General features: G+C 38.0%; 1 protein-coding gene across 2 annotated transcripts in view; it reads right to left on the bottom strand.

Moving 5' to 3' along the window:
* The window catches only part of Prdm10 (PR/SET domain 10), a 94,557-nt gene that overhangs the window by 49,340 nt on the left and 17,217 nt on the right, over window positions 1-28,000 (bottom strand). Inside the window, exons 1-6 of one of the 2 annotated variants that reach the window (XM_058575235.1) lie at window positions 19,349-20,352; window positions 18,646-18,692; window positions 16,769-16,882; window positions 14,161-14,346; window positions 10,473-10,637; window positions 8,287-8,346 (exon numbers count right to left, since the gene is read on the bottom strand). In XM_058575235.1, the coding sequence (XP_058431218.1) occupies window positions 8,287-8,346; window positions 10,473-10,637; window positions 14,161-14,229 (294 nt within the window). In that variant the 5' untranslated portion in view covers window positions 14,230-14,346; window positions 16,769-16,882; window positions 18,646-18,692; window positions 19,349-20,352. Of the gene's footprint in view, window positions 1-8,286; window positions 8,347-10,472; window positions 10,638-14,160; window positions 14,347-16,768; window positions 16,883-18,645; window positions 18,693-19,348; window positions 20,353-28,000 lie in introns of those variants that run through there. The other variant, XM_046432753.2, reaches the window with a different exon arrangement.

Genomic DNA, 28,000 nt, shown 5'->3' with positions numbered 1-28,000 from the left:
TAAATCAAATTATGTTTCAGTTTCCCAATGAGCCCTATATGTTGCTTCTAGGCCTCTCTGACTAAACCCCCTATGTTCCAAATTCCTATAGCATTTAAGAGTCACAGAATCCAGATCTCCACAACCCTGAGCCTCATTTCCTTACCAGGCAGCCCAGATCATTCTGGGATAGCCCCGACAGCTTCTGCTTAGTCCAAATCTCCCCACACACATCTTCCATTCATTGGTCAGGGCCTAGGACTTTCCTCTGGAATTAGGTAGAATAAGTCTAATCCTTCAGCAATGTGAACTAAACACTTGAGGACCAAAAACCCCTAATTCATTCAATCATTCCTCACATGCCTGAACTACCAGGTCTCTGATCCTCTTGCCTTCATTTATTTCTCAATGGATTCCATATTTTTATGAATATAGCATCAAACAGTATTAGCATCTATGACATCTACTCTTCCAGTATGAACTGAACCTGAACTTGCCAATAATTAAAATTAATTGCCAAGTCCTTTTTTCCCCCTCACAGAGTTTATTAAACCATCTTTCCCCTCCTCAGGACTTAAATAGCTGCTTTTTTACTTAAAAGGGGGATTTTGCATTTATCTCCAGTAAATTTCATTACTCCTGTTATTCCAGTCTGCTAAGATCTTTGAGAATTTTGATTCTGACATCTCACACATTAGCCATTCCTCATAGCCTTGTATCCATTGCCAACCACCATCTGCTTTGTCCCTGAGTATTCACTTCCACAAGTCCATCTTGGCTGTCCAACTATGCCTTAGGAAGTAAACCATGGTCTCAGAAATCAGACAGATTTTAGAAAGAGTCCTGACCCCACTACTTAGCAAGTTATTAAATTTCTCTGAACCTCGGTTTCATCATTTGTCAAATGGACACATGAATATATACCAAAATGGTTGTTGTGAGGATAAAGTGAAACAATATACATGTAAGGGCAGTAACAGCATCGTTGGCACTTAGTACTCAGCATAATTATTATAATTATAATCTTAACTTCATTAAGAACCAAGGTGACGGGCTGGGGATGTGGCTCAAGCGGTAGCGCGCTCGCCTGGCATGCGTGCGGCCCGGGTTCGATCCTCAGCACCACATACAAACAAAGATGTTGTGTCCGCCGAAAACTAAAAAATAAAATATTAAAAATTCTCTCTCTCTCCTCTCTCACTCTCTCTTTAAAAAAAAAAAAGGACCAAGGTGACATCATATACTTCCTCTATAACTTTAAAAGACAATATTGCTGAGCATAGAGTATTTGTTCAACTAAGACTGTGTGAATATAGTTTGTTGAACTATATGTGGCCTTTTGGGAAATGACTTCAATCCCTTCAGGCAACTAGAAAAACTCTTTGCTACTATTCACAGAGACATTCTTTTGTTATTGTTGTTGTTATGCATCTAAATCTATGAAGAAACAGTACTGAATGTATTTATAGAACACAGCCTGTTGGGATAGTTTAAAGACCACTGCTCAATATTTGAAACACTCTGGCTCCAAAAATCACATAAAAATCAGCTACCTCAAATAGAATACATGTTTATTTGTTTGGGGTTTTTTTATTTTTATTTTTTTAGTTTTCGGTGCACACAACATCTTTGTTTGTATGTAGTGCTGAGGATCGAACCCACACGCATGCCAGGCGAGTGCGCTACCACTTGAGCCACATCCCCACCCCTAGAATACATGTTTTATTTTTACTATTTTTAATTTTTAAAAACACTTTTATTAAAAGATGAGGTCTCACAGCTTGGGAAGCTAAGACAGGAGGATTACGAGTTCAAAGCCAGCCTCAGCAATGGCAAGGCACTAAGCAACTCAGTGAGACCCTGTCTCTAAATAAAAGACAAAATAGGGCTGGGAATATGGTTCAATGATTGAGTTCCCCTGAGTTCAGTCCCCAATACCTCAAAAGAGAGAGAGAGAGAGAGAGAGAGAGAGAGAGATATGAGGTCTCAGCCAGGCACAGTGTTGTATGCCTGTAATCCCAGTGGCTCAGGAGGCAGAGGCAGGAGGACCATGAGTTCAAAGCCAACCTCAGCATCTTAGCAAGGCCCTAAGCAACTCAGCAAGAGTTGCTTAAAGAGTCTTAAAGAGTCTCTCTAAATAAAATATAAAAAGGTCTGGGGACAAGTCACCACTCCCAGCCTGCCTCAGCTTCAATAGAAACAGAAGAAAATACTGCCTGAGGGTGAGAACAAGGGGACATGGAGACAAAAAGAGGACAGGGGACTTCTGGCAATGCAATGGCTTTGGCCTCCTCATCACATCCTACAAGAAAGCTACTTCATTCTCCCCATTTCAGAGCACTGTTTACTCTGTCACCCTTTATTCTAAACCACTTAAATTTCATGCCAGCATTAGTGATGAATGTTATCACACACTAAACAAACCAAAGCATACAAACACCTCTGCTCCTCATAAATTCTTTATCTCTCTGCCAGGACATCCTGGAAGAATGAATTCAGCAATTCAGAGTTATTCTAGAAAAGCTAAGATGATATATATTTTGTTCCCAATAAATGCTGTCAGGACTCTCATTCAGTAAGGTAGCTGTTGGTTTCTTGCCAGTGCTGAGAAAGCTGACATCAAAATATCACCACAATCTTCACCTCCCCCATGCTGGGATACTCCCAAAAGACTGTCAAAGGAAAGACTTGAATACTTCCACATTATCTTTTAAGGACTCATGCTAAAGCAGTTGAATGTACACCAGAACCAAGAAAACTACTGTTGAAGGGCTGGGGTGGGCCCGGATGGGGGTGGGGGGGTTGATGATCCTGTCTAGATAAGAGCTATGTATTTCTAGCGAGTATAGACCTGAACACACAGTAGGATGCACTGCAAATTTGTCTGATTCAAATTCAACTGACATTTACTGAGTGCCAGGCATATATTTAAATTCCTTTGAGTCCAAGTGTTATCACACAGCTCCTAAAAGGCAGAGTGAAATTCAAATTTTGCCTCTGCCTTGCTTTTTCTACTTCATCACAATGGCCCCCAGGGAATTCAGAATTTGGAATTCAATCTATCCAACCAGGGCAGCAAAGGTAAACTTGGATGCCAGGGCAACACACATGCTCCTAAGGTACTAGCCAGGCAGTGAGTTGGTAAGCAACATGTGCTATTTTATTTACAGGAAAAGAATAAGAAATGAAATTATTTTAGTGTCTATATGTGTTGTCATGTACAATCAAATACAGTAAACGGAAAAGGAATTGGTTTAAATTATGGTATTCTTTCTTCTTCCATTTAATGCCACTCTATAATTATTTCTGAAGCTACACAATGTATTTTAGGATACAATTTATCTGAGAAGTGGAATATGAAACGCCACTGGACAGCAGCAAACACGACAGAAGGCTTCTTGGTTCCTACTGAGACCAATTATCAGTGCAGCATATTTTCTTCTCAGTGTGTGGGGAGTCACACATGTTCATTTTCAGAAACAAAGTGGAGACTGTGCTTTCACGTCTAGAGACTATGCATGCTTTTCTTAAGGACAAGGGAAGGCACATATGAAAAGGACTTTAAACAGATTTTGCTACCACTAAAAACAATTGGAAATAGAAACCTTTTCACTAAGGCAACAATAACAAATGCAAATATCATCTATGTTAAACCCTCATCCCAATTTTCTATCCAGAATTTATCCAGGTCACCATGTAGAATGACAACTGCCGAGGTATGAAAACCAGAAATAAAAGCTGTGCTGATTGAAAGGAAACTACAATAAAGAAAGATGCTGGGGCTAAGGGTGTAGTTCAGAGATAGAGCATGTGTCTAGCATGCACTAAGCCCTGAGTTCCATTCTCAGCATCCAAAAAAAAAAAAAGGAAAAGGAAAAGAAAGATGCTAACACAACAGTTACACTGCCTTTACAATGCCAGGATTCATGGGGCTAAGAGCAACTTTCCTTTTGTACAAAACATGAAGTAAGCAGATTGTTTCTGGAGATTGGAAAAGATGAAGGGTGCTTTGAAGTGCAAACAGCAACAAGTCCTTTAATTAAATCTATGCCTTAATATTAAAATCCTCTGACCAACAAATCTGCCAATCTGATATTGCTTATCAGATTGGCAAAATTTGAAAAGAATGTAAATAACCAATGTGGCAAGGCAGCATGAAAACTAGCATACTCATATATTTTGGGTGAAAATATACATTTTTAAAATATTTTTTAGTTTTAAGTGGACACAAGATCTTTATTTTACATTTATGTTGTGGCGGGATCGAACTCAGCGCCTCAATCATGCAAGGTGAGCACTCTACCACTGAGCCACAACCCCAGCCCCAAGAATATCCATTTTTTCAGTATCCAAAAGCAACTTAAAGTCTTATCAAAATAGTTTTTTCCATTTGTAAAAACAAATTTCAAAAATATATCAAATAGAGAATATTATGATAAACCTAATGCACTTGCCATTCTACTTCAATAATTATCAACTCATAGCCCATCTTTTTTTTAATTTACATATGGCAGCAGAATGCATTACAATTCTTATTACACATATAGAGCACAATTTTCCATATCTCTGGTTGTATACATAGTATATTCACACCAATTCGTGTCTTCATACATGTACTTTTGGATAATAATGATCATCACATTCCACCATCATTAATAACCCCATGCTCCCTCCCTTCCCCTCCAATCCCTCTCCCCTATCTAGAGTTCGTCTATTTCTCCCATGCTCCCACTCCCTATCCCACTATGAATTGGCCTCTTTATATCAAAGAAAACATTCGGCATTTGGTTTTTTGAGATTGGCTAACTTCACTTAGCATTTCTTCTCTAACCCATCCATTTACCTGCAAATGCCATGATTTTATTCTCTTTTATGGCTGAGTAATATTCCATTGTATATATATGCCACATTTTTTTATCCATTCATCTATTGAAGGGCATCTAGGTTGGCTCCACAGTTTAGTTATTGTGAATTGTTCTGCTATAAACATTCATGTGGCTGTGTCCCTGTAGTATGCTGTTTTTAAGTCCTTTGGGTATAGACCAAGGAGAGTGATAGCTGGGTCATATGGTGGTTCCATTCCCAATTTTCCAAGAAATCTCCATCCTGCTTTCCATATTGGCTGCACCAATTTGCAGTTCCACCAGCAGTGTATGAGTGTACCTTTTTCCCCACATCCTCACCAACACTTATTGTTATTTGTATGAATAGCTGCCATTCTGACTGGAGTGAGATGAGTGGTTTTGATTTGCATTTATCTAATTGCTAGCGATGATGAACATTTTTTCATGCATTTGTTGACTGATTGTACATCATCTTCTGAGAAGTGTCATAGCCCATCTTACATCTAACTAATCTCCTACACTTTCTTCCTCTCTAGATTATTTTGAAGCAAACCTGATGTTATACATTTTCATTTGTAAATAGTTTAACATATATCTACAAAATTATTTTATATTTCATATATTATATCTAAAAAAAATTGTCTTAGTATTATCAATATCCAGTTAGTAATACTATTTCCCCAATTGTCTCATAAATATTTTTACCTTCAGTTTGTTCAAATCAGTTTCCAAACAAGGACCATATATTGCGTCTAAGTAATAATGTTCCTGAAGTCTCTTAATCTGTTAGCTCTCTTACCTCCTCTTTTTGCTTGTGTTTTATTTGTAGGGAAAAAAAGTCAAAGGACTAAGGGGGTAGCTTAGTGACAGAGCACTTCTTTAACATATATTAAGCACTGAGTTCCATCCCCAGCAAAAGAACAAATGAATAAATAAGCCAGACCATTTATTCTAGAGTTTCCCACAGGTTAGATTTTGCTAATTACAATCTTGTGTGTCTTTTTAACTTCATTAGTGAACCATACTTCCTATAATCTGGCAGCTGAATCTAGAGACTCAATCAGATTCAGGTTTGATTTTGGGGGGATGAATACTTCACACATGGTATACAGTAATGTCAGAAGTACCCAACACCAGGAGGCATGTAATGAATGGTTTTCTCTCTTCTAGCAATACTAAGAAGGGTCAGAGGTTTAAGTTGCTATTATTCTGATTTATTACAAAATTCCTCTCTAAAACCAACTTTTCTTAGTGGTTTTAGTATGCTGTTGCTAATCATTGCCTAGATTCATATGTCATTAGGGAATACAAATGGTGCTATGTTTATTAGTTGGAATGCTTCTATAAAGAAATTTCCACCATGGGCTGGGGTTGTGGCTTAGCGGTAGAGCGCTTGCTTAGCACGTGTGAGGCCCTGGGTTCGATCCTCAGCACCACATAAAAATAAATAAAGGTATTGTGTCCAACTACAACTAAAAAATAAATATTAAGAAGGAAAAAAGAATTTCCACCAGTGAAACTACACATCATGTAAAACCACAAGAATGGGATCCTAATTAGAATAAGTTATACTCCATGTACATAAAATATGTCAAAATATACTCTACTGTCATGTATATCTGAAAAGAACAAATAAAAGAGAAAGAGAAAGAGGCGGGGGAGGGAGGAAGGGAGGAAGAGAAGAAGGAAGGAAGGAAGGAATGAAGGAACAAAGGAAGGAAGGAAGGAAGGAAGGAACGAACGAACGAAGGAAGGTCCTTCATGAAGTAACTGGTTACTTGAATACTTCCAGAGAGAAAGTACTTCATTCCCTTCATTTACCAGTTTTCAGGATAATGTGGTGGTCCCTAGCATCATGAAAAAAGTGACCAATGAGTTATTTCTTTCAATATCAAAATGAATATGCAGACTATAAGTATATTTAAGTACTTTTAATCGATTATAGATATTAGCCTTTCTGACAGATCAATTGTCCTATTTTGGCCCCTGCATATTACATCTTAAGTGGCTTCCGTAGGACACCAGAAGTTTTTAACAACTCCTTTGCATTCTGAGAAGATGAGATGCTCCAAATTCATCTTGTATATTCCTTCCCCTAGTTTTGAAATCTGACATTTCTTCAAGAAGCTCTAATTCCCTTTACTGGAGATCTGTACTTAGAGACCACACTGAGGGGTGTTAGGGATGCTCGGTAATACGAGACTGATCCTTATGTCTCTACACCTCTGCAGTGACCAGAACTACAGAACATTTTTTGCAGTGCTGGGGATCAAATCCAGGTCTCATACATGCAATGCATATGCTCTCCCACTGAGCTACACCCCAGTCCTGATAACATGTTTTTGTTTTTTTTAGAAGAGAAAATATATCTTGAGTTCGTATTGATATTCCAATTCAAATTTGGGATTCTAGGCCTTTATTTGATTTTTATTCCTGTATTTTTATGCACTTTCAAACAAAACCTTGGTTCTTATTTCTTTTTATTTTCAATGCTGAGGATCCAAACCAGAGCCGTGTATATGCTAAGCAAGCACTCTATCACTGAGCTACACCCCCTAGCCCAAACTTGGTTCTTAAATAACTTAAAATGTGAATATCTTTTGTCTCTACCATTCCTCCTTGGGAGACTTAGCCAAAGGAAATAATCTAATATGACATCCATGATAGTGTTCTTTACAGTATTAAAAAAGAAGAGAAAATCAAGAAGAATTTCAGTTTTTCAGAAGCCAGAATGAGGAAGGCTATCACCAAATTGAAATATAATTTAAGCTAATAGTTCTTCAGTATTTAAAAATAGAACAAGTACAAAAACATTTCCAAAAAAAAAAAAAGACACATTAAAAACTCATCATTAGCAGGGGGCAAGGTGGTGCATCTCTGTAATCCCAGTTTTTGGAAAAGCTGAGGCAGGAAGTATGCAAGTTGAAATCCAACTTTGGCAATGTAGTGAGACCCTGTCTATAAATAAAAAGGGTAGGGGATATAGCTCAATGGCAATGCACTTGCCCAGCATGTGTTAGACCCTGGGTTCAATCCCTAGTACGAAAAGAAAAAAGTTTCATGATTATTCTTTGGAGCATGAACCAATGTACTGCTTATATCCTTTTTTGGTTTTTAGAGATGGGGGTTTCACTATGTTGCCCAGACTGATCTCAAACTATTGGGCTCAAGTGATTCTGCCTCTCCAGTATATGTTTTTGTGTTGTTTTTTGTTTTTTTTTTTAAAAAAAACTTCTCTGACAAATCACTTTTTATTATCAGCCATTCTAATATTTACTGACTGGAGTGTGTTAGTATTATGTTACGTTTTGCTTTGTTTCCATGAAAAGAAGCTCTCAGAGAATGTTCTTAGTATTTAAGAAAAAAATATTCAGAAATAGCACCAGGCAGAGGATTAGAGGAAAATTCCAGGGAACTGACAGCCACAGTATTATCCACAAACAACAAAAACGTAAGTCATTACCTGCTGAGCTGTAGTATCCTGTTGGACATAAGCTACCTGGCCTGGGTCTGTAAACAGAGTCTAGACCAAAAAATAAAAGAAAAAAAATTATCAATAGATCTTTAGACATTTGCCTACACAGGAAAAATCATACTACTGCTAAGCACCAATGCTTAGGAGAGTTATCTACCATCATAGCTGATAATTCTTCATTAATAAAGAAGATATAGATAGCAATCTTACATTTGGCTAAAGAAAGCTTTTCATTCAGATGGCTCCAATGAGATGGTATGTCTAACGATCTCACATGGCTAACATGTTTCACTATTTTACTTTTAACCAAAGCCTATCTTGAGGTTGAATGTCATACCTAATTAAAATGGTATGTCATGAAAATATACAAGACATGTAAGAACAAGGTTATATATATATATATATATATATATATATATATATATATATATATATATACATCATTCACTGGAACAGATTTGTGATTCAAAGAAAATGGAAGGAGATATATAGACACAGAGAAGATTATCATAAAAACAGGGTTTTCAATGCTATCAAATACAAACTCATGTTTATTATCAGAAGAGAAGTAGAAGTAATATAAATTGAACTTAATGTCCCATAGGTTTGGAAAAAGCCAGTAAAGTCACAATACAAGTTAAGAAAAAGTGATCACAATTAGTGGGGTCATACTGCAGCAAAGTAAGAAAGAAAATCTTCAAGACTATATCATAGCCAAGGCACCATGGTTAACATCCTGACCCCAAAAAATATGCTCTCTTCTAAAGCTTTTAAAAGATTTTAATTTGCCCAAGATTTTAACAAACTTACGGGAATAAGAACTATGATTAAATCTTTTTTAAATTTTTTTTTTTAGTTGTAGATGGACACAATACCTTTATTTATGTATTTTTATGGGGTGCTGAAGATCAAACCAAGTGCTTCACATGTGCTAGGCAAGCATTCTACCACTGAGCCACAACTCCAGCATCCTATGGTTAAATTTTAATTCCAGAGAAATGTAAAGAACGGTTTCAGGCAGGATCAGATTTCTCATATTTGACTTTTTTAAATTATCAAAATTTAGATGTTAGGGGCTAGGGTTGTGGTTTAGTGGTAGAGCGCTTGCCTAGCACGTACAAGGCCCTGGGTTCAATCCTCAGCACAGCATAAAAATAAATAAATAAAATTAAAGGTATTGTGTCCAATTACAACTAAAAAAATAAATATTTTTTAAAAACTTTAGATGTTTAGTAACATCATAATAAACTATAGTTGGGCACAGGACATTCTTTTCATAAATTATGTGGTCTTATTTTAATAGAGTTAGAGGACTAAACCTAAGCAGAGGAATTCCAAAAGTACCATCAAAGTATTTGGCAATTTCATCATTATACAGATTAGAAAAGTATTAACTAGGTGAGCCTCATATCTTCTTGCGAGTGATTGGAAGTCTCTTGATTAAATATTGTATGAGGGGCAAATTTTATTATCAGGATCCTACCACAAAGTATATAATTTGTTTTTTAAAAACATGTGTTTGGCAATTGGGAATAGGCTCATGGTAAAGCATGTGCTTAGCAAGCACAAGGCCCTAGGTTCAACATTAACCCATAAAAACATGTTTAAAGGTACTTTACACGTTGTAAAGTATGAACAATAGAAAATAACATTTGTAAACTAGGGTTGTATCTTTGGGAAGTTCAAGCCACTGGGAAAAAAATTAAAGTAGTTAAAATTGTACAGCTTTTACCAGTAAACACAATGGCTTCTGTTATAGACTAAGAATCAGTAGGTTATTAATAAAGGGTATTTAATAAGCTATTAGAACTTTTTGCTTATACATTTAACTGAAATAAACAATACATTTTCACTGAACCATCTATGATTAAGCTATATAGAACTAAATGCCTGGTTACTGATACTCAAAAAAAGTAACAAATTCACAATCTAGTCACTAGAGAGAAGAACTGATATAAAACTAGTGCTCTAAATACTTATTAGCCTTAATTTAAATTAAATGAACGATCTCTTCCTCTGATGAGTTGGTTATGAGCTCCTTGAGAACATAAATCTTATCTGAACATTACCTGCTTCACCAGTACCTAGCATAATGACTGGCATAGAATAAATATAAGTAATTGCTGAATTAATTAATTAATTAACAAATTAAAAAACACTAATTCTTCACATGCCTGTGCAGCTTCCACAGGATGGATGTATACCAGTGTGTGCTCGGGACCATCCACTGAAGTGTAGGAGGCACCATCTGCCGTGTACACCACCTGCTGGGGTGGACGGACCTGGTCATCAGTGTAGACAATCTGAGCCACAGTTCCAGCATCTGGAACAAAGTGCACCTGGTGCAAAAAAAACAGACAAGTTATAGCAATTATTCTTGTAAAAAGAAATCAATCTCACAAAGGTACATAGCCAACCAAGCACATTTGCACTCCTAAAATATCCCCAATGAAAGAAGAATGAGAATTTAGGCAGTTCCATCTAAGAGACTAGGAGACAGAGTGTAAGAACTGTGTCATAGATTTATCACTTAATGTGAGAGAATGACTTAAATTCCTCTGCCTCAAATGTCCAATGCAGATAACTCCTTTGGGAAGTCATAGGTGGTAGGGGGTTAATTGATCCTGGAAAAGTGACTGCAGATTCCTCTTTGACAACACCAAAAAAAATATAAAATACAAATTATTCTGCAATGTGAACAAATATGTCAAGACCTCAAAAGCCAATTGCTCTCAGCATATCACAAAAAAAATCTATTTTATAACAGTTCCTTTAAGTTAGTTATTAAAATAAGGCCATATTAGGAGCTGGAGTTGTGACTCAGTGGTACAGCACTCACCTAGCACATGCGAGGCACTGGGTTCGATCCTTAGCATTACATAAAAGATAAATAAGTAAAATAAAGGTATAATGTCCAATTACAACTAAAAAAAAATTTTTTAAATAAGTCCATATTCTTTCCTATAAGTTCTTTCACACTAAAAGAACATACTGGAGGCATATCAGGAAATGTCAGCAGAATCAATAAATGAATAACAAAACTCTTCTTTGCCAGCGAGGTAAACACACAGAAAATCCTTATAAAAAACTTTTAAGGGGTTCTAGACAAATATTTAGTTGTCATCAGGGTAAACAATTTTCTATCTTCCAAAACCTAAAGAACTAAAAGCAAAAACTTGAGTTTTATAAAATACTTTCTGAATGGTCAGCATGTAGGACTGCATTTATGAGGGCTACAGCTTGGAATGTGGCCTAATTGCCCAAGACTGAAGGTCTAGAAACAGATGCTTGAAGTACACATTTAGGAGAGAGATCATTTATGTACTGATGTGGAAATCACGCTTTCAGGTTAGGACCCTTACCGTTCCACTGCCTTGGCAGTGGACCTAACATTTTTGTCAGTTTTCTCCAGTGGGGAAATAGATTCCAAAGCGGATATAAACTAACTTAATCCCCAGAAAGAAACCCAGAAGCCAAATGTAAATTAAACATCACAGAAATACAGCAAACTTCCACTTCTATACTAAATGATTAGTCTGTCTTCTATGTAAATTTGATTTATCCATGAAGATAAAGTTTATACAGATTTGTTCATTAACAAAGCTTTGAACTAGGTCCAGTGCTTAAAGAAGGAAAAAACATTTCCCAAAAAGATGAGCCATCTAAGATATAAACTTTTCTGCTTGGTCTTCCTCACTCAGATTCTGCCAATCAGAATTTGAAAAAAAAAACACCAGAATCAGATTTCCTAGCCAAGAGCATGAATGACTAGGAAAAAATATATATAAGGGGCCAGGCGAGGTGGCCCTCAGCTTGGAAGGCTGAGGCAGGAGGATCATGAGTTCAAAGCCAGCCTCAGCAACTTATTGAGGCCCTAAGCAACTCAGTAAGCCCCTATCTCTAAATAAAATTAAAAAAAAGGGCTGGGGATGTGGCTCAGTAGTGGAGTGCCCCTGAGTTCAATCCCCAGTACAAAAGAGAGAGAGAGAGAGAGAGAGAGAGAGAGAGAGAATATAATGGAGGATTCCTGGCCTTAGCTATCTGTTATTTGGTTATCCAGAGGTAGGGACTCTGGTTATATACCACATCACAACCATATTCACCTTTGTTTTGCTTTTTGATAAGCAAAATATATGAGAACACTATGAAACTGTCTCTCTTTTTTTCTTTTTTTTGTACTGGGGTTTGAACCCAGGGTGCTTTACCCTGAGTTATGAGCCACACCCTCAGTCTTTTTCATTTTTCATTTTGAAACAGGTTCTTGCTAAGTTGCTGATGCTGGGCTTGAACTTGTGACCTTCCTGCCTCAGCCTCCTAAGTCTTAGGATTGCAGGCATGTGCCACTGCACCCAGCTACAACTGCTGTTTTTTAAGTTTTCAGACTGAGACTTTTAATTCATAGCAGATGATCAGTTTTACATATTATAATATAAATGATATTGCTTAAATTAAATAAGACTTACCTATTTGAATGTTTCAATGTTGACTTCCTGATTTTTATGATAGTACTGTAGTTATGTGACTGAATAAAAATTTGAACAAAAACTTCACATTTATCCTAATGAATAAAAATTAAGTTTTATACTTTGGTCACAAATAAAACATGGCTCCCTAGTACTGCTGACCCATTCCAAATTCAAATCCACACCAAAAAAAAAAAAAAAAAAAAATGCAGAGATGTGCCTCTACCAAGAAGTCAAAAGAACATGCAGGTGAATCCAGGTGGTTGTGGCACGAGCCTATAGTCCCAGACACTCAGGAGGTTAAGGCACACAGATTGCTGAGCTCAGGAGTTTGAGATCAGCTTGAGCAACATATGAGTCCCCTTTGCAAAGAAAAAGAAAATGCAGCTGGTTCCACCAGCAAGTCAAAAGGTAGAGATCAGCCAGGCAGCAACTCAGGAAGTAGCTGAGGCAGGAGAGCACACTGGAGGCCAGCCTCAGGCAATCTCACAAGACCCTGTCTCAAAATAAAATAAAAGTCTAGGGATTGAGGCTGGAGTTGTGGTTCAATAGTAGAGCACTTGCCTAGCATGTGTGAGGTACTGGGTTCAATTCTCAGCACCACATACAAATAAATGAATAAAATAAAGGTCCATCAACATCTAAAAATGTTTTTTTTAAAAAAAACATTTAAAAAGGCTGGGGATATAGCTCAGTGGTAGAGTGCCCCTGGGATAAAGAAAGAAAGAGAGGTGGGGGGGGGGGAGAGGGAGAGAGGGAAAGAGGGAGCGAGGGAGAGAGGGAGAGAGGGAGAGGGAGAGAGAGAGAGAGAGAGAGAGAGAGAGAGAGAGAGAGAGAGAGAGAGAGAGAGGGAGAGGGGGAGAGAGAGAGGGAGAGAGAAAGCTAACAGAAAAGAAAAAGCCAGAGATTATCAATGACAATAGTATTTGAATAAATGACTAACCAAAATTTGTGACTCATAATGGGACAATTTGCATTTAGAAGTTTACATTTTAAATTTAAAAGAAAAGGCCACTCACTTTATAAACATACATTGTTATCTTATAACTCACATAGAATCGAAACCTTATACTGAATGGCATAATAGAAACAACAGTTTGAGGCTTTCAACACCAAAAATGAAAAATAAAGTAGGGTCTAAAAACTGAAACTAAGTTGCAAATAAGGCAGAGAAGCCTGGGGCAGGGAACCAAGACTGTGGGGGAGTGGATATGGGTTTTTCTAAATCACAGTGAAACATGGCAATGGAGCATTCAGAGTGCTATGCACAAGTTCTTCCTGTCAACTCCCTCCCAACTACTCATTACTATAGAGTAGCTATTATTTCTTTAGCTATCAGCAAACTGAACCCAACAAAAACACTGCTATCCTTAGCCAGCTGGAAGAGAACACCCTTCACCTGTGCGGCATTCTGTTCATGCTCTGCAGACGTCGGCCACACGTGTGAGCTTTCATCTTTGGAATCCATACTTTCCTGCTGGACAGCTCCAAGTCTGGGCCACCTACAGCAGCACAGGGCAGAGGACAATCATCTGTCCAGCATCTGTGCGCTCAGGAAGGACAGAAAGGTCTCTCTGCAGTGTGTCTGGGAAGAGACAATGTATTTTAATTAATTACTTTTTATCAAAGAAGGGGGAGAAAAAGCTTTGTTAAAAGGCAACACACCGGGCTCCGGTTGTAGCTCAGTAGTAGAGTGCTTGCCTAGCATGTATGAGGCACTGGGTTCGATTCTCAACACCAAATATAAATAAATATAATAAAATTAAATAAAGGTCCATCAACATCTTTAAAAAAATAATAAAAAAAAAAAGGCAACACACCTATAATTCCAGTGGCTCAGGAGTCTGAGACAGGGTGATTGCGAGTGTAAAGCCAGCCTCAGCAACTGCGAGGCACTAAGCAACTCAGTGAGACCCTGTCTCAAAACAACCTACAAAATAGTGGATGAAGCTCAGTGGTCAAGTGTCCCTAAGTTCTAATTCCCGATACCCCACCAAAAAAAAAAAAAAAAAAAAAAGACAATACACCTGAGCAAATGAAGAAATCATTTAGAATAATAATACAATGTATCGTGTGTTTGGTGTGTTCTAGGCACTCGTCAGGAAGAGTGTAAATGTATATACACTGTATATATACTGTAACCATCATTAAAAATGCTGAAGGTAATTTTAGTTATCTTGAGAACAGTTTTCCAGACATTAAACACAGGCAAATTATAAGTTCATAACCTAATCTGATCACTGTGTAGCCCAAGCTTTTTTCTGGTAGACACTACCTGCCTATACCATCTCTCCTTAATATGAATAGAATAATAATAGCAGACATAAAAGAAGGGGGAAAATGACAGGTATAGAGAACTAGACTTTCTGGGTCACAATTTGTGAGTGAAAATATAAATTTTGTTTCCCATTTGGTCAGTACAGGAATGATCAATGACCAAATCAAGTTTTACTAAGCATCAATATGCATAAAATCTACATCTTAAAGTCTTATTCCTTTCCAAATAGACTTTTAAAGCAATAATCTTCCTATTTAACAATAAGTCATTGACATTTTAGATATCACATGAGAAATGCTGTGTTAACATGGCAGCAGCCAACCTGATAGTTCTTCCCAATCTCCCAGTAAAGTAGCAGACGTAGACAGGAAAAAGTAAGATGATCAGAACACCAATAAAGTCAGATAAGAAAGACTATGAGCCAATTGCCAGTCAGAATGTTCTCCATTATTAATTGCACATTTTTAGACCACACATCCTCTAATCTCTGAACCAAAATATATCCCAAAAAAGAAAGATACTAGAACACCCTATGTCTGTGCCTAGCTCTGGAATACAGGAACTGCTGTGTCCAAATTGCATGGGAACCATCTTCTGAGTCACTCAGGAGCCTGTTCCTGCCATCCTCACCCCTCCTACACCATCCCCCACACTCACTCACCTGGCATACACCTTACTCTTCCTTTCCCCATTCAAAGAGTACTTAACACCCATGTCCACCAAAAACTGAATGTATAAACAAAGGGGCATGAAAGAACTTTCTGGAGAAATGGGAATATCTTTTATCTTGAATCTGGATTGGAGTGATGGTTACATAGAGAATATATGTATCAAAAGTCATCAATTAGGGCTGTGGCTGTAGCTCAGTATAGAGCACTTGCCTAGCATGTGTGAGGCACTAAGTTCAATCCTCAGCACCACATAAAAATAAATAAATAAAATAGAGGTATTGTGTCCATCTGTAACTTAAAAAAAAAAAAAATTTAAAATCAACTAGGCCAGGCATGATGGGGTATGTCTGTAATCACAGCAGTTCAGGAAGCTGAGGCAGGAGGATCAAATAGGTCAAGGTCACCCTCAGCAGACCCTGTCTTTAAAACAATATAAAAATAGGCTGGGGAAATGGCTCAGTGGTTAAGTTCCTATGGGTTCAATCCCCCATAAAAAAAAAAAAAAAGTTATCAACTAGCCAGGTTTAGTAGTGTACATCTATAATCTGAGCAACTCATAAACCTTGAGGTAGGATTACAAATTTAAGGTCAGCCTGGGCAACTTAGTGAGATTCTGTCTCAAAATAAAAATAAAAAAGAGTGGGGATGTAGCTCAGTTTCAGACTGTTAGCTTAGCATATATGAGGCCCTGGTTTTTTGTTGTTTTGTTTGTTTGTTTTGTGGTGCTGCAGATTGAACTCGAGACAATGGTTTTAATCCCCAGTACTGACAGAAAAGAAAGAAAAAAAGTCATCAACCTCTTCAATCAAAATATGTGAATTTTATCATATGTAAATTATACCCTTATAAAGTTGATTTTTAGAAAAATGCCTCCCTTATATAGTGGCACTATTTAAAATCTATGTAAAAAGATCTTCAGGATGAATTGCACATGGTATGTAATTAGACCTCGACAAAGTTGTTATTTAAAAAAACAAAAATATTAAGAAACCTACGGAAAAAAAATGTCACCAGTAATATAAATATCTATAAAAAGAGCCAATCATGGTGTTACACACCTGAAATCCCAGCTACTCGAGAGGCTGAGGCAGGAGGATACCAAGTTCAAGAGTGAGATGTAGCTCAGTGATGGGGTGTCTCCAAGTGCAAAAGCCTGGATACAATCCCTAGTACTACAAAAGAAAAAAAAAGTTTTTATTTTGAAATAATTTCAGACAGAAAAGTTACAAAACTAGTACAAAGAATTATTGTATTTTTCAAATACTAACATTTTACCATGTTTGCTTTATTATTATTCTTTCTCTTTTTTTCCCCTACCTGAACCATTTGAGAGTAAATTGCAGACCCAATGACCTTGTACCCCTAAATTCTTAAGTGCCTCACTCCTAAAAACAAAAACATTTTCTTATAATTCCAGTAATATCATCAAAATCCAGAAGTTAACATTAAATTTGATCAGCTCAATTATCTAATTTATAGACCTTATTCAAATATAGTCAACTGTATAATTAATGTCCTTTATAGCCAAAGAAATATTTTTCCTTCTGGCCCCAATCCAATCTGGCATCCTACACAGTGTATTCAATTGTCATGTTCCTTCAGTCTCCCTCAATCCAATAGTCTTCTGCTCTCTTAAGTCATTTATGACCTTGACATTTTTTAAATGCACAGGCCATTTATCTTTCAGAATGTACTTCAATTTCAGTTTGTCTGATGTTTCTTCATGGTTAGATTTAGGATGCATATTTTTAGCAGGAATAACACAAAAGAGATGAGTCCTTCCAATAAGGGAATTTGCGATTTTCTTTTTTTTCAACTTGGTTCCTTGACTGCACAAATACTGAGTGCACACTAAGCTAGGCACAAAGCAACTGTGAGAATCAGGCAGGCATAGCCTATGACCTCACAAAATACATAGCCCAGATAGAGTGTCTTACTGCCTTCATTTTCTCCAATCACAAAGAGAAACACACTATTAGGGCTCCAGTGTAGCTCAGTAGTAGAGCTCATGTTTTAAGTGCAGGAGGTCCTGGGTTCAATCCCCAACACCAAAAGAAAGAAACATAGCTACTGATTCCTTATAAAGTCCCTTTTCTTTTATACCTTGTTCATTCCATATAACATCATGCTTTTTATATCACTGCACATCTGTATATACTTTCCTCATTATTTGTTATAGCTGCACAATTTCATTGTATGAATATATCATGATTTTTTTAACTAATTTTGTATTGAAAAACATTTAGGTTCTTTCTAATCTCTTGCTATTACCTGCAATACCATGATGAGTAACTTTTAATATACATTGTTTTACCTGTGTTGCACTGTATGTGTTAGTATACTGTGTCCTTTTGGAAACTTTTTTCTTTGGGGGTGGGGGATCTACCATGGAGCTACATCCCCAAACACTTTTATTTTTTGAGACAAGGTCTTACTAAGTTGCTTAGGGCCTCTCTATATTCTTTTTTTTTTTTTTTTTTTTTTTTTAAATATTTATTTATTTATTTTAATTCTCGGCGGACACAACATCTTTGTTTGTATGTGGTGCTGAGGATCGAACCCGGGCCGCACGCATGCCAGGCGAGCGCGCTACCGCTTGAGCCACACCCCCAGCCCCGCCTCTCTATATTCTTAAGGCTGGCCTTGAACTTATGATCCTCCTGTCTCAGCCTCCTGAGTTGCTGGGATTACAGCTATGTGCCACCATTCTCAGCTCCTTTTGTAATCTCAAAGGGAAGATACTGAAGCAGTTAAAGTGGTTGTATGAAAATTGAAGTCATTATTAGTTTCCAAATGCCTACGCTGGCACTATTCTTTGAATAGTGCTTGAGACCACCTGAGACACAGAACAAGTGCACTGATGCATGTAGGGGCAAGAGGCAGAGTGGGGAAGGACAGATCTGGATTTGGGTAGCTGTTCTGAGGCTTAACTGACCTTGGTTGGGGTAGAGCGCAGAAGTCTTCTATATTTCTCTTCCTTCTCTGTAAAATAAGGATCATAAGATTATTAAGAGAATGACACAAAATAATGAACACAAAGTGCATAACACAATGCTTGCTACATAGTAATCAGTTTTTGAAAGTTATACAATCATGTTGCATTTTCTTATCTACTTGTCTGCCTCCTCTATATTTCTTAAGGTCAAGGAGTTATGTTTTGTTAACTCCTGGCTTGTGATAGACCTAGATGATTTTGTTGAGTGATTTAAAGATATCATAATGTGCAGTGGGAACACAGGAAAGGATATCTACTCCAAATAGGGGTGATCAGAGATGACTTCTTGGAATAGGTGAGTAGGAGGAAAAGAGCAGGAACATAAAGGATAGGACAACTATTCCAGACTGAAGGATCTCTTCTAATCTTACCAGTATAAGGAAATAATACATGACATAAAATACTGGCGAACTAGGCAAAGATTTTGAAGGGGGTGGTAGGGAATAACTACTTAGCAGATAGGATCAAAAAAAAAAAAAGTGGGGGGGACAATTAATATATTACCAAGGAAAACATACCAATAAAATTTAATAATGTGAATTACTGCCCATAATGGCCCCTCCCAATAAATTTTAAATACTGCTAGCAAATAAAGCCCAGTGTGATTGATATAAAACACATATTTGGTCTTTGTCTCCTTTACCTGATATACAAGTCCTAAAATTCTTGGATCTTCAAAGGGATAAGTATCTTTGACATGACATGATCAATGGCTTCAGATGAAAACTGGTCACCAGAAAGACCAAGGCAGGATTAGAGGGTTAGGACTTTTAGCCTGGACCCCCAATCCGGGGTTAGGAATGGAGGAAAGGGGAGGTATAGAGGGGAGGGGGGGCTGAAAAGGTTAACCTGATCACTAAAGGCCAGTGATTCAATCAAGCATGCTATGCAGTGACCTTGGTTGGGGTAGAAGCCTCCCAAAAAACCCTAAAAGACAGAGTTTTGGAAAATTTCAGATAGCTAAGATCACAGAGGTTCCTGGAAGATGGAACACCCAGAAAGTGTCTGTCTCCCCTACTTGCCCTATGCATCTTTTCATTTGGTATTCATTAATATCCTTTGTGATGTGCCAGTAAATGTAACTAAAGGTTTCCCTGAGTTCTATGAACCACTCTAATAAATTAATTGATCTGAGAAGGGGGATGGGAACCCAGATTTATACAGGTCAGTCAGAAGCACATGGAAAACAACCTGGAGCCTTTGACTGGCATCTGAAGGGGGGGTAGTCTTGGGGGCTGAGTCTTCAACCTGGAAGACATGAGCTATCTCCAGACAAATACGGTCACAGCTGAAATGGATTAGAGAATACCCCACTGGTGCAGAATTGATTGCTTGCTTGATAGAAGGTTGGGAGCCCCTACACAAGTGGCCAGAGAAGTTTTCTATGCTGATTGTTCAGTGAGAGTATACGAGGAAAGTTGTTTTTCTTTTTTTATTTTCCCAAGATGGTGAAAACACTTTAATTAAAAAACTGTCTGGGGTGTCACTCAGTGGTAGAATGTTTGCCTAACATGCATGATGCCCTGGGTTCCAACACCAGCATACAATAAAAAAGTGTCTGGAATCCAATGTAGTGACACCAGATATCCAGTTAGTAGTTCTTGTTCTTTAAGATATGGCTATAAGACACATGGAGTTTCTATAACTACTAAACTATTTGAAACACCAGTATAATGTTCTGCCATTATGTATTATTTAATACATTTTTCAAAAAACAACTCTAGGCATGACTCCACTAACCAAGTAAATCACCTTAAATCCTCTGGACATTTGCAAAACAAGAGCATAAATGGTTTCTAAAGTCTACTCTAGGGTCTGGGGATGTAGCTCAATGGTAGAGTACTTGCCTAGCATTTGCAAGTCCCTGAATTCAATGCCCAGTATTGCAAAAAACAAAAACCAAAACCGGTTTATCAGTGGGCTGGGGTTGTGGCTCAGTGGTAGAGCACTTGCCTAGCATGTGTGAGGCACTGGGTTCAATTCTCAGCACCACATAAAAATAAATAAATAAAGGCTCATCCACAACTATATATAAATAAATAAATATATATATATATATATATATATATATATATATATATATATATATATATATATATATATATAACATTTTTAGAAAACAGTTTATCACATCTCACATTGGTCAAATCTCTGAAACTCAACATCATCATATGTAAAATGGAGATAATAATTCCTAAAGTAATTCTAGGCACAGGTCTAGCACATCATGGATTCTCAAATGTATCAACTTTCAAAATTTGTAGATAAACTATACAGTCCTTCTGTATTTTCAAAACATAGTCTTTTAAAAACTAACAATTCTTAGTCCATCCCTATATAAGAACTTCTTTTGTAATGAGTCTGTATATAAGACTTGTCATGTTTATTTTCCTTTTTTTATTTATTTTTATTATATTATTTGCTTGTTTATTTATTTATTTTTTCAGAGCTGGGTATTGATCCCAGGGCCTCAGGCATACAAGGAAAGTGCTCTACCACTGAACCCATATTTATTTTATTTTTAGCTGCACAATTTATAGAGCTCATTGATGATTTATAGGAAACACAGGAAGAACCCCAGGAGCCATGTTAGCGCTGTCCAGCAGGCAGGTACTGATGGGCATGAACTTCCTTCTACTCTTCCATTTTATTTATCTCCTACAGATCTGAGAGAACAGGAGAACCACACCTACACCTTGTCTAAAAGGAGGCATCATTTTCTCTCCTTTCCCCATTGTCCAAAAAGAGAGACTTCAACTAGATGTGGTAGCACATGCTTTTAGTCCCCCGGGGGTTAAAGAGGCTGAGGCAGGAGGATCACAAGTTCAAAGTCAGTCTCAAAAACTTAACAAGACCCTATCTCAAAATTAAAAATAAAAGGGTTGGAAATGTTGCTCAGTGGTTAGGCACCGCTGAGTTCAAACCCTAGTACAAAAAAAGAGAGCAAAAAAGAGAGAGTTAATGGCTTCATTCCCAGGAAGAAGACAAGCTTCAAGCTTGCATTTCTACCTCCTAATGATCAACTTTACTCAACAATATTTATTAAGTACTTTGTATGTGCCAATCATTGTTCTCAGTCTGTAAAAAACACCAATGTAAGGGCTGGGAGTGTAGCGCAATGAGTTCAAGCCCCACAAAAACAAAAACATCAGTATATCAAAAAAGGAAAAGGAAAAGGAAAAGGGAAGGGAAGGGAAGGGAAGGGAAGGAGGGAGGAAGGAAAGAAGGAAGGGAGGAAGGAAAGGGGGGACAGTGGGGGAGGAAGGGAGAAAAAAAGAAGAAGAAGAAAAAAAAAAAAAAAACAAGTGCAGGGCACATGCCTGTAGTCTCAGCTACTTGGAAAGCTAAGGCAAGAGAATCACTTGAGCCCAGGAGTTCGATGCCTGCATGGGCAATACAGCAAGTTCTTATCTCAAAAGAAAAAACTCTACCCTCCTAAAACTTTACTGTTTTTTGAACATGTTGTATAGCATAGAATGTGAGCTTTAGAATCAGACAAATCTGAAGACTAAGCCCTCAAATCTACCAACTACTTGATAGATGAGATCTTAGTAGTCACACGCTCTGATCTTTTATATCTTCTTTGGAAAATTCAAATTATCAGCCCTGCATGGTTACTGTAAGAATTACAGATTTGTAAAATTAACAGTCTATACATATTTCATCAAATCTATGATGCACTTTCCCCCACATTTTAACATTGTTGAAATAGGAAACTATTTCACATTCAATGGTATGGCGCAGTCACTATCATCCAGATGCAATCAGGAAGTAGGGTCACTGCTGGACCATTAGTGGCCTCCTTGTTCATTGTAATTCATTATGAGTCTGGCCTCACTTCAACTGAGTCAGGTATATTGTTGATAATGGACACAATGAATCGTAAGTACTTTTTTTTTTTTTTTTAACTTTTTTGTTTGTTTTCGGCAGTACTGGGGATTAAACCCAGGTACTCATGTACAACTGAGCTACATATCCAGTTCACTATCTTTTTTTTTTTTTTTTTTGAGACAGGGTCTCGCTAAATTGCCCAGCTAGGCATTGAACTTGTGATCATCCTGCCTCAGACTCGCAAATGACTGGGATTATAGGCAAGCGCCACCATGCTTAGCTCTAACTGCCATTTTAAATGTTCTCAAAAAGATCACACTATAACTTGATATTGAAACTGGAAGTCATGAAAACAATAGCAAGGCACAAATTTGATTACGGAAAGAAATATTCACCATTAGAATAATGACCTGAACAATCAAGGTCTTTACAGGACCTAGATAGAAAAGATAGCCGACGTGGATAAAACTACAGGAAGTGTTGATATTACTGAGATTTGTGGGGAAGAATGGCCAGTTACAGGCTGAATAAGAAAACCCCAGGATCAAAACTTACAGAACATTATACACTCATCATATTCCTGGAGATGGTGGTGTGCCCTCTTAAGAAATGCCACATCACTCACATTCTTGTTAGTACAGAAAACAACACTATGTGGGAAACTACCATATCACAAACTATGAGTCAAAAAGATTCTCAAAAATCAGACTCTTAGAGTGAAGAAATCTTAGGAATACTTTAATCAATTTATCTTACTTATATTTTCCCTTTCATGTACGCACATGATATGATTTAAAAATCTAAAGGTAAATAAATTTCAAAGAGCTCTTTCAATAAGTATATAACAGGGCTGGGGACAGCAGTTGAGCTCAAGGGGAGAGCACTTGCCCAGCATGCACAAAGTCCTGGGTTTGATCTCTAGCACTATAATGACAACAGAAAGTACATAACAAACATTCTAAGTTTAAAAAAAAAAAAGCACTGGAGTCTGAATTTAATTAACAAGGGTTTTTTTCTTTCTTACTGATACATCTTACCATCAGCATCTTAGATTCCATAAAACATGGCAACATTTGTAATCTTGTTCAGTTTAATGATGAACATTCAAGAAATGGTAGCAATGAGCCGGGCAAGGTGGCACACACCTGTAATCCCAACAGCTCGGAAGGCTGAAGCAGGAGCATTATGAGTTCAAAATCAACCTCAGCAACTTAGCGAAGCACTAAACAGGGAGACCCTGTTTCTAAATAAAATACAAACAAGGGCTGGGGATGTGTCTCAGTGATTGAGTGCCCCTGAGTTCAGTCCCTGTTATCCCACTCTCCCCACCACCAAAAAAAAAAAAAAAAGAAATGATAGCAATGAAAAAATGGTAGCAATTTTCTCTTGCCTGATAACATCAAACACATTAGTACGTGGAAAGCACTGGGGATTTAAACAATAACAACAACAACAACAACAAAAAGCAAAAACCCTGCTTCCATGGAACTCATCATCTAGTAGGAAGGATGACAGCTCACTTCCCAGCTCCCCATAGGTGATACTTATAGGGTAGCACTGATAGTAATAGAGAGTAAGGAAAAGAAAAAGAAAAAAAAAAACTCCCAATTATCATAGGGCCCCAGAGAATGGAGTTCCCATCCTGCTACCCATCCCACAGCCCTACCCACTCTTATCATCCACCAGCACTGTACCCACCCATCACAAGGTCCTTCTCTGCTAAAGCCACTACTCCAGTAGTTCCTATATGAAGAGGAGGAAAAGGCCCAGCTCCACCTTCAAAGGTAAATGGGTGCCAGGATTCCAGGTTGAACCATAAATACAATTTTCACTTTAAAAATGTTATGATACAGCCAGGCACAGTGATACACGCCTGTAATCCCAGTAGTTTGAGAAGCTGAGGGCAGAAGGATCACAAGTTCCAGGCCAGCCTCAACAACTTAGTAAGACCCTGCCTTAAAATAAAAAACAAAAAGGGGCTGGGGACATACCTTAGTGGTAAAACATCTCTGGGTTCAATCCCCAGTACCCTCTCAAAAAAACAAAACATGTTATGATACATAGTGGTTACATTCCCCAAAATTGTTAATACATTATTAACCTGAGAAAAACATTAACCATCAACAGAGGTCAGGCACAGTGGCACACGCCCGTAATCCCAACAGATTGGGAGGCTGAGGCAGGAGGATTATGAGTTCAAAGCCAGCCTCAGCAACAGTAAGGCACTAAGCAACTCAGTGAGACCCTGTCTTTAAATAAAATACAAAAAAGGGCTGGTGATGTGGCTCAGTAGTTGAGTACCCCTGAGTTCAACCCTAGTACCCAAAACAAAACAAAAAAATTACCAACAGAGATTTCTGCACTGACGTGGCCTCTTATATGCTAGACATAACATTATTGTACTGGAAAGAAGAGAGCTACACTCCAGACAATGCACTTACAAGTAACCTTGTCTGGCTCAGTACAAGCTAACTAGCATATACTGCTGGCTCCCTCCTGAAAGCCAACACTAGACATACCAAAGAAATAAAGTACTGGGAAAGTGAGGAACCTGAAAAATGATCATAAAAATGGACAAGTTGATTCTCAGTCCGATTAGAAGCTGCAGATGGACCTAAGAAGCAGCCCAGGAATCACAGAAGCGGGAGGTGAAGGCAGAATTTGTCTATTGTTCTCTCCATGGTATAACTTTAAGTGCCCACTGCTCACACCTGCACTCATCAGCACTGCAAAGCCAGGTGATGCCCAGCAGTGGGGAAGCCTCAAGGAGGCACAAGAAGATACCAAATGCTAAGAGAATGGCTAGCTGCTGGGCATTCTCTTCTGCCACACACTGCCTCCCCCAACACTAGGGAATAAAGGTTTGTCTAGGGTAAATAGGAAGCAGCCAAGCCCAGAGACTCTCTAGCCTAATGAACAAGCAATTGCTTATTTTAATCTTTCACATTTCTTTCAATGAATATGTTCAAAAAAAATGAATATGTTCCAGCTACATAGTGACTTTTGCAGTCTGAAGCATCAAAGGAACATTCTTCTGGAATACTTACATAGAAATTAGTCTCTATTTAAAGGAATGATGCCTGAATTTGTTTTAAATAAATGACCACACATACTATAGTCACTGGATTAGGAATTTGGATTTGCACATACTGATATTAGAGCAGGCTTTAGAATCAAGACAGTGTGTCTTAAAATTTTGGATGTGTCATTGACAGCTTTTGGCAATTTGCTTGATCACTGAGCTCCAGTTTCTTCATCTATAAGAAAAAATAACCTAAAAATATTACATATTTAACAAATAAATAACAATTGTAGCTAATGTATGTATATAACACAAAAACACCATGATAAGAAACAGGAATCCCTTGTGAACTCATATTTAACATCAAATTACATTTGGTAACTGAAAAAAAGTGTTTTCTCTCTAGGTTTCAGAGAAAATACTTCTTCACAACACTGAGTTATAAAAAGGGGGAAAGAAAACAGGAAATCCAATTCTATAGCATAGAATAACAAAACTGGTTTCAGTATTAGAAGAGAAATTCCAGGCCCATGATTCTCAATTACATTGAGATGACAGAGCCCCTGAAATTATGATACCATGAAATATTAATATATATGTTTACATCACATAATAAGAATAGCTAACACTGTATAGCACTATGTACGAAGCATGTACTGGTTCATTTAATCCTCATAATAATCTATGAAGTTGGTACATTTCGCCTCCTGTTTACCTTGGCAGGCTGCCTAATGTGGGGTTTGATTGACAGTGATTTTCTTCATCATTACTCTGGCTCAAACTTTTCTTTGATGTGAAGGTGAGGGACTAAGAGGGAGATTAAGTGACTTGTTCAGGGTCACAGAACTAGGACACAGTGGAGCTGCAATGCAAGCCAGGCTTTGGCTGCAAGTCCATATATTTAGCCAGCATCTACACAACTTCTCATCCCATACTAAGAACCCTTGGCCTGTGTATAAAGGACTCCATTGATGATCTACATAAAAATCACATCCAGGTCAGGGGGCATAGCTCAGTTGATAGAGTGCTTGCCTCACATGCACAAGGCCCTGGGTTCAATCCCCAGCACCACCACCAAAAAAAAAAAAAAAAAAATCACATCCAACCTTACTATCCTATTTTTTAAAATGTTAGTTTAAGCAAAATTAGGTATTCCCAAATTTCCCACTTTTTGCTACTTGTTCATTTATTACATTCTTGAGCTGGCCAAGATGATAAGCAGCAATAGCAACAAAAAGTTAAGGTGACCCAGGCACAGTGGCAACATGCCTGTAACCCCAGCAACTTGGAGGTTGAGGCAGGAGGTTCCCAAGTTTCAGGCTAGCCTCCATAACGTAGTGAGACCCCATCTCAAAATAAAAAATAAAACAGGCTGGGGATTTACCTGAGTGGTAAAGCTCCCCTAGGTTCAATTCCCAGTATCACAAAATTTAAAAATAAAAAGTTAAGGTCAAAGGAGCTGGTTGCCAACACAGTCCCTTTTGAAATTCCTGAGAGCCAATCAGCAACTCTATTAGAAGGGTGGTCACAATATCGAATCTTCAAGAAGCTTGGCACAAAGTAAGCAAACAATATATAGCAGTGACTTCCAACAGTGCTCATGCCCTATCAAACTTAACCTCAGTATCACTCTCTCACTTCCTAAGCTGTTGTGTTTAGTTGTACTAGAGGTGGGGTCATGGGGAAAAGGCAGTGATATTTGATCTTATATAATACATTAACTACATAGGTACCTCTAAGACACTTTGGGGGGTGGGCAGGACAGAGGGGGAACAGAGAGAGAGAGAAAAAAAAAAAAAAGACAGACAGACAGACTGGAGAGGCTGCAAAGAATGCCCTCATGAAGTTCACAGATGAATCAGCACAGCCCTATGGACCTATATGAAGAGCTTCTTTTTCCCCACGTCCTGGATTTCCTAATTCATAAATTCTCAATTTCTGGTTTGAGGTTTCAATTTTGAATTTCTGACTTCTGACCTAATTCACATGCTTTATATGCAGGTGTTGAGAGCCATAGTTTAGTCGGAATGATGCCTGGCATTTTGCTAGAGGGAATGGTTGAAAGGTGACCCTGCTCTGGGATTAGGGCGGATCCTGCTGCCTTTGGAGTTCCCATTGAGTTCTCTGGGGGTTCTGAGAGAATTGGCGTGGAGCCCGGTGGAGGTAGTGTGTTCCCAGGAAGTGTGAGTAGAGTGCCGGTGAGAGTTCGGGAATAAAGAATTGCTGTTTGAACCTACAAGGCTTTGTGGCAGCTCTGTTATTTTGTGCCCAGACAGACTGCAGCATGCAGGATTTGGGGAAATTCCCCAATGCACCAGCCACACTAGAAACTACAAATGTAGGACTTTAATCTGACCCTACACTGGCCCACCACCGGGCAAGGTGAGGGGAAGGAAGACAATGGGTTCAGGGCCAATCACAGGGACAGAACATGAGGACAGC

This window comes from Marmota monax, unplaced genomic scaffold (assembly GCF_021218885.2).
Source record: "Marmota monax isolate L192 unplaced genomic scaffold, Marmota_monax_Labrador192_F-V1.1 WCK01_AAM20220418_F8-fsc00062, whole genome shotgun sequence".
Classification (NCBI taxonomy): Eukaryota; Metazoa; Chordata; class Mammalia; order Rodentia; family Sciuridae; genus Marmota; species Marmota monax.
Note: the sequence above shows the minus strand (reverse complement) of the source record. Positions and strands in the feature narration are given on the sequence as shown.